At 43.9% G+C, this 8,171-nt stretch overlaps 1 protein-coding gene across 3 annotated transcripts in view; it reads right to left on the bottom strand.

The window, feature by feature from the left end:
* Nucleotides 1–553: 553 nt before the first annotated feature.
* The window catches only part of Alg9 (ALG9 alpha-1,2-mannosyltransferase), a 70,434-nt gene continuing 62,816 nt past the window's right edge, over nucleotides 554–8,171 (bottom strand). For 2 of the 3 annotated variants that reach the window (XM_036192674.1, XM_036192675.1), the window contains exon 15: nucleotides 554–1,371. In XM_036192674.1, coding sequence (XP_036048567.1) covers nucleotides 1,248–1,371 — 124 coding nt within the window. In that variant the 3' untranslated portion in view covers nucleotides 554–1,247. The remainder of the gene's footprint in view (nucleotides 1,372–8,171) is intronic. The other variant, XR_004945429.1, reaches the window with a different exon arrangement.

Genomic DNA, 8,171 nt, shown 5'->3' with positions numbered 1-8,171 from the left:
CATCTTCCCTAAAATAGAGACTGACAAAACTAATGTGGTCTGTGGCCAGTCTAATCCTTTCAAGTGGTGTTTCATAGACGAGTGGAGAGGCATGGACAATTGTGAAAGCATGGGAAGTCAGACAGCCTGAATTCTACTCCCAGGCCTATGACTTACTGCCCTCACACATGACACTGGACAAGCACTTCTCTCCACCTTCATCTGCTTCCTCTTCTGGAAGTGGGTCCTCAGCGGTTGTGAGGATCAAATGAGATAATGTCCTACACACTGTGCCATATGGTAAGGGAAGGGGAAGTAACAGACAGGCTTACCACCTGTAACAGTCCTTACCACCGCCTATGCAACTAGATGTGCCTGCCAAAGGTCACCTTGCAGCAGAATTGAAGTATGGGTACTTTATATACACAGTCCTTTTCATTTAATTTCACATAAAGGAATTCTCAATGTCCCCCAAATGGCCTCTGACTACTTTAAAATGTGATGTCACCCAAATCTAGTATACTTTGCTCCAAAGATGCTCAATATAGTTATAATCTTTGTACAGAGTCTAGAATTCAAGATATATCATGTTGAAACTTTTTAAAAAAATCTTAAAACCCTTCCCAAATACAATTAAGACTGGTTTTAAAGAAAATGAAGTGAAAATGAGAGGCATTATGAACAGTCAGATTGGGCCACAGTTCTTCAGTGGTCGTCTTTTCCTGAGCTTCAGGCCAGGATAGCAGTCCTGTGAATGTTTTTGTCTTGCTGGAGGTGAAAGGACATGTCGGTTGGCAACCAGGCTGTACTTTTCAGCACTAGGATTTGAACAAGGTCTGCTAGGAGCTGCCAAACAGCTTGGGTGGAGGAACCATGTGGCCTTAGGATAGTTTGCTAGTTCCCGGATGGCAGGCCCGAGTGTGGAGAAGAGCCAGCACACATACACCCAGCCAAGAGCTCTTAGCTCTTTCTGTAAGCGGCTTCTGCTCTCCTCCACTCTAGTAAATGACTGAACAGAGAAAAGAAGGACAATGGAGCAATGTATCTCCCCAGGCTTTCGGGACTCTGTCTGCAGAAAGCTCACAGGCAGAACAGACACAGGGCAGGAAGCGTGTGACTCTGACACAGACATGACAAACTCAGAGCACCCGGAATCTGGCTTCTTATCAGGCGACCTTTATTATGGGCGTTATATGATAACCTGGAAGTCAGCTCAGTGGACCCACAAGTTAACATGATGGCTGTCCGTTGGAGCCGTGGGGGTGTTGCTAACCTCCACTTCTCTTCCTGCTTTGCTTTGTTCTCCGAGGCTTAAGGATGGTGTAGTTCACATACACTGTATATTGATCCGACAGGAAGGGGACGTAGAACGCCCGAAGCAGCTTTGAAGACCTGAAAGAGAAAAGAAAGGAAGGGGTAGGAATTGCATCCTTTTACTAATGGCTCTGGAAATAACTGAAAGAAACCAAGTGCTACATCAAGGATTATATTTTATATAAACAGAGAAAATTCTATTCAGGTACCAGATCATGATACTAGACCTTGCTACTCATGCCAAAAAAAAAAAGTATATCTCCCTATTAAGCAGCCTTTCAAGAGCTATGGGTCTGCATTTTGCATTCGAACGTGACACACAAAAGTTTCACGGTATACGAAGTTCCAAATAATTTTGGCATCTAAACAATTACAAAAATGCCAAATGCTCAAACGATCCTGGTTCCAGCTCTAGTGTGTCCTAGAAAGCCGAGGAAAACCGTGTCGTGGGTACCTGCAGTATTGCAGCAGTACCTGAATCAAGTGGCTAGCACAATTTGTTCTGGAAAATTCTCATGACTGAAGTATGAGAACTGGAAACAACCTACCATGGGGTTTTGAAGCATGTAAGTGGTTTTAAATTTGTTTATTCCATCCAATAAATCTATGAGAAAGGTAACAATGATGTCCCTGTTTCACAGATGGAGAGCAGAGGCATAAACCTACTCTAGGTCATGCAGATTAAGCAGCTTGTTCAAGTTCATATAGTAACTGATAAGAGCCTCATTCAGGTTTGATTATAGAATCTGCAAGCTTAACCATTAAGGGTTATCTTATAGCCTATGGATTTATCCTTTCCTGGAAGAGGTAATAATGACAGCTTCAAATACATCAAGTATTACTTCCTGATTGAATGTTTCAGTCTGAAAATCCAAGTTGGCCGGAAACGAGATAGCTGAAGGGTATCCACACCAGTCCTTTTCCAGATTCTACACCTGTAAATGTCATGTCGACGTGGCGTTGGCACTGGCAGCCTACCTCTGGGCTTGGCAGACTCCTGCAATGCCTGCACACACAATGATTTTGCACTTGGCAAACACACCTCTTAGAGAGACTTCCCAACTGAGATGCTGGCAGTGCCCTGTGCTCAACAGAGATGCACTTCACTTCAGCAGCCAACAGCTCAAGGGCTTGGAGAGAGAAAAGAGGCTTAGAGGAGAGCTGCAGACAAAGCAGGGCTCTGGTGAGCAGACGAACAGGAAGAGGATGCACCCGTTCCAGACAAAAGAAGTTAATTCCCTCCTTTTGCTCACAACACACAGATAAGGTGATGCCTCACACCGGCACCAATTCCTTCAGGTCTGTGACCATTCCGGAAATGATTCCTGTTCGTTAACAGGCAGATATGCTCAGGTAGACACAAGCCCTCAGTGTAACATCAGGGTCTGCAGAATCAGCTGTGGTGTTTCCTGCTGGGGCAGCTCATGCGGTTTCAGTACAGAATGAACCACTGGAGGCGGTTCTATCGGCTTCTGGCCTCCAGTGACCACAGCTCAGAACCCTCACTTCAACATTTTCCATCTCTATGGTCATAAGAAAAGTGGGACAGGAAGACACTCCACAATTCCAAGACAGATCACACACACACACACACACACACACACACACACACACACACACACACACACACAAAAGAGAGAGAGAGAGAGAGAGAGAGAGAGATGTCCAGCACATGTCCAATGGCAATGAAACTGACGGGATAAGCAAATTTCACACTATGGTCTTTGGGTGGCAGTAGACCAGATGAATGTCCTCAAACTCAAGAACTGCTGAGTTGGGCCAGCACCTCCTGCCAAGCCTGGTGACCTGAGACTGATCCCCTGAACCCACTCAGTGGAAGAAGGGAAAAAAAACTCAAAAGTTCTCTTCTGACTTGCCCACAAGCGTTCCTCCCCGCTCAGTAACACACAAAATAAATAATGTGATTAAAAAAAAAAAAAAAAAAAACATTGATCAGCAGACAATACATTCCTAGCACAAAAATGAAAGCGCATACTCTGCTCAATTCAGCTTCCCCAGGAAAGATGTCACACATTTGCAGTAAGACGCTGGGTGACTCCTCTTATAATAAAAAGACACGCCCATCCTTTCATTTTCCATGACGGTGTGTATAAGATTGTATTTGGTATAGTTCACAAGTGGGTAAGCTAGAGGAAGGTCTACAATAATGACAGAGGGACATAGATGACAAAGACATCTTAAAAATCATTGACTAGCCAGGTGGTGGCGCACACCTTTAATCCCAGCACTCGGGAGGCAGAGGCAGGCGGATTTCTGAGTTTGAAGTCAGCCTGCTCTACAGAGCAGTCTACAGTCAGGGCTACACAGAGAAACCCTGTCACAGAACAAAACAAAACAAAACAAAACAACAACAACAACAACAACAACAAAAAAACCCCCGAAAAACAACAATAACAACAAAAACCACTGACTAGTCTACTCTAAATACAAAACAAACAAACAAATAAAATGTTTGAATTAGGAAACAAACGTGAATCACCAAAGGCTTCACAAAAAACATTCAAGTGCTATTTTTGAATGAGAAGAACTAGGAGCAATGATGCACCAGACTTTATTAGTGATAGAACTGAAACTCATACTCAGTCTTTCAGGAAGGATGCATCAGGTTCATGCACAACAGCTAATGAGCAGTTGGCTGTAATTTGAGACATTATCCATTTCAGGAATAACACATGTGTATGTGTGTGTTCCCAACAAGTAGAATACAGAATAAAAATTCAGAATATATGGCCAGGTATGGTGGCACACACCTTTTATTTTAGCACTTGGGAGGCAGAGGCAGAAGGAGCTCTGTGAGTTCAAGCCAAGTCCGGCCTATGTAGCAAGTTCCAAGCCAGAGTTATACGCTATACCCTGTCTCAAGAAACAAAACACAGTAAAATAAGTAAGTAAATTAAAACTTTAAAAAAGAGAAAGAAAACACAATAAAAAACACCCAGTATGCGTGTGTATGTGTGCATGTGCATATGTTTATCCATAACCAAAAGAATATAGAAAAGTTGCTTCATGTATTATATATTTTTAAAGATTTATTATTTTTATGTGTATAAGTGTTTCCCTATATGTATGTGCATCATGTGCAAGTCTAGTGTCCAAATAGGACCGAATAAGGCATTGCAATGAAGTGGAGTTACAGACAGTATTGAGCCATGATGTGGGTGCAGGAAACCGAACCCAGGTCCTCTCTAAGAGCAACAAGTGCTCTTAACCAACGAGTCACCTCTCCAGTTCCCCATTTATTATATTTTCAAATGAATCTCTCATGACTCTCCTAGTTGTACTTTTGTAAATAATTTATAAGATAACTAAAATCCAGACAGGGTCTGCTGGACCGAAGACAGTGAATGCTGGAGACCATTTTCCTGGTATGCTGACAGCGGACACCACAGTCCCACATATTTTAGAACGCTGCTTCAGCTGCACACAGAACATACCATCACCAAAAGTACTAGACTAGACTGAAATGGAAGATCCACTATTGGTTATCGTTGGGTATAAAAGGCAAGCTCAAACAACAGAAAGATAAAAGAGATTGGGAGAAATACCTGTAGTCTACACAGCTGAGGATTGCTATGTAGCGTATGTAAAAGAGATTGGGAGAAATACCTGTAGTCTACACAGCTGAGGATTGCTATGTAGAGTATATGAGCTGATAACTCAGGAAGACAAACAACTCAATAGGAAAAGCTACAAAGTGCTTGAATAGCAAAGAGAAGAGCAAACGGCTAATGTGACGTGACAAAATGCAAGTCTGGACATTAATTCGCTAACCAGGCTTGCAAAACTATCAAGTCTGGTGAGAGCAAACACTGGTACAGAAGTAGGAGACACATGTCAGCGAAGTTCAACCCACACAGCCGCATGGATGGGCAAGATCAGCAGAATCAGTTAAAACAGTGTGCATCACGGTATAGCAGGGGCTGTTACCATGACTCATTTACTTTTTTGCTTCACAAATAACTTACTTTGTTTTCTATTATACCAGAAAATTTCAAACATACAAAGCAAGCAAAATAAGTTACTTATATACTTAAAAGGAATGGACAGGGGCCGGGCAGTGGTGGCGCATGCCTTTAATCCCAGCATTTGGGAGGCAGAGCCAGGTGGATCTCTGTGAGTTTGAGGCCAGCCTGGTCTACAGAGCAAGATCCAGGAAAGGTGCAAAGCTACACAGAGAAACCCTGTCTCGGGAAAAAAAAAAAAAAAAAAAAGACAGGCTGGAGAGATGGCTCAGAGGTTAAGAGCACTGACTGCTCTTCCAGGTCCTGAGTTCAATTCCCAGCAACCACATGGTGGTGGCTCACAACCATCTGTAATGAAATCTGGCACCCTCTTCTGTATGCATAATAAATAAATAAATCTTTAAAAAAAAAGGAATGGACAAATTTGTCTCAAATACAGGAAAAAAAAGTTACTTTTTTGTTTTGTTTTGCTTTGTTTTGTTTTTGAGACAGGGTTTCTCTGTGTGTAGTCCTGGCTGTCCTGGAACTCACTCTGCAGCCCAGGCTGGCCTTGAACTCATATAGATCCGCCTGCCTCTGCCTCTGCTGGGGTTAAAGCCGTGTGTCACCACCGCCCCAATACATTTTCCTTTTCCAAGACAGTGTCTCACTGTGCAGCCCTGGCTGGCCTGGAACTCACAGATCCACCTGCCTCAGCCTGAGATTAAGGGTGTGCACCATCATGCTCCACCTGGAAAACACCAAATTCTTAAAAAGCCAAACAAATGAAAAGAGTCAATATGCGATTATGTGTGAAGATCTGCATGCTTGCCACATGGACACAGTCTTTCCTCAATGGGCCAGTGGTCTAGTTGAACATATTCATATCTGAATTCAAATGATATAATCATAACTTAGCATATTTACTATTAAAGCACCAACACACAAATTCAAAGTGATAATGTATCCATTCAGAAAAGAAGCCAAACTCTGAGAACTGGCTAGAACGGGAAAAGCATTTAGTCTACATCTTTCCACCTCAGTCACCTCGCTGGAGGCTGTGTGGTTGTCTGAGAACACTCACTGGTGACCCTTCTTCCACTTCCTCTGGCTCAGTGCAGTCAGTCCTTTTCTCTCTCTCTTTCCCGACTTGTACGTACTTATTTGTTAACTTGTTGATTGTCTCTTTACTCCCACATTCAGGGACCGAGCATGTTTACCTATACTACATGCCTGCTACTACTGGATGATGAAGAGCTTATATGCTGGGAGGGTGGATAGAGCGGTAGAGGACAGACTAGGTAAAGCTAGGTAAAGGAAGTAGGCAAAGGACATCATACAACCACACAGCACTGAGCACCCTCAGGTGACAGAGCTCAGATAATGCAGGAATACAAGGATGGGTAACCGACACCTCCTACTCCCAATGAGGAATCCCAAGTCCAAGAGGCTGTGGTTTGGGTCAAGGACAAAAGTGAAGTGAGTCAAGAGAAACCCCAATTCTGCCCTGCTCATCCAGTGTACAGCCATTGGAAAAGTAGCACTACTTTCTAAACACAGCATTCAGCAAGGATGCTTTTCCAGGTAAGCCTGAGCATAAAACTGTATAAAAGGTGGGGGGTCAGCATAAGGAGAAAACAGGAGAGTTAAAGGCTCCTCTGAGAACCCAGGGCTCCCCTCCTGCACACTCCGGTATGATCTGACACAGAGCCACTAGCTGAGTACTTCCAGAAGGCAGGCCGAGGCTAGCAGCAGGAGACGCATGCTCACCCCTAAGCTGGGATGGGAGAAAGTCTATGGTTGTCTGACTGCTGGTCTCCAGAACAAGTCAGCTGGGTCCTCTCGTCTGACAGTAGCTGTAGGTCTAAATTCCTTCCTTCTTTCTTTTGCTTTGGCCTTGAAAGAGGGAATCCCTGATTACACTCGTTTCTTAACCATCAGTAGCTGTAGCAGTTTGAACAGAAAGACTTGTTACACTGTATTGTTTCTGAAGAAAGGGAAATCAGATTTATAAATCAGAAGAACAGTTAAGTACTGGAAGACTGAGTCTGCACACACTCACACATGTGGACACATAAATCAGCTTCACCACAAGCCAGGACAAAAGGAATACCTATCAAAGCTCATAGCACAAGGCCTGTAATGAGATAAAACGCCACCAGTGTGACCTGAAAGGACACGGGCATGTAACTGGGGAGATGTAAGATATATGTCATCATCACATTTCCTACTCTGCCCCAGTAGGAAAGACTCTTAAGCAATTCAAGCACAGGACAGACCTGGACAAAAAACTGCCTGCGCAGCCTAATTGGCTGACCGCTTATAATAAGCTCTGATTCAATTACCAGCCCCATTTATTGGGGTTTGGGAGCACTCTGCTGTGCAGACTTAAATCTGCACTTGCGGACATCAATGCGAGACTGGCAGCTAGGCCCCGACATCACCAGTTCAGCAGGTGATGAATGCTGGGCCATTTTTGTCAGCTCAAAAAGAAAACGTTCTGGCGCTCAGGTTTCCCTTCCATTTTTACCTATCTGTCCACCCACCTGCCCATCATCCAGCTATTCATCTGCCTTCATTCAAACAGTAAAATCATGTCCAGCCCCTCTGGGCACTTTCTAGAGCTGCTTTTCACTCTTTCTCTTCCATGCAGTGCACATTTCAGTGAGATATTTTCTATATCTGTCAGTACAGAACTGGCCATTCAAAGTACCTTCAGTTCTACAGAGAATCTGAAAGACTGGAGCAATAATCACAGAGCCTGCACGGGTCTGCTCTAGGTCCTCTGCATGTGTGTTATGGTTGTGTGGCTTGGTGCTCTTGGGGGACTCCTAACTCTTTTGTCTGCTCCTGAGACCCTTTTCCTCCACTGGGTTGCCTCATCCAGCCTTGACATGAGGTTTTGTGCCTAGTCTT

The sequence above is a fragment of the Onychomys torridus genome, chromosome 7 (genome assembly GCF_903995425.1).
Source record: "Onychomys torridus chromosome 7, mOncTor1.1, whole genome shotgun sequence".
NCBI classification, from domain to species: Eukaryota; Metazoa; Chordata; class Mammalia; order Rodentia; family Cricetidae; genus Onychomys; species Onychomys torridus.
This window is presented reverse-complemented; position numbering and strand designations above follow the sequence as displayed.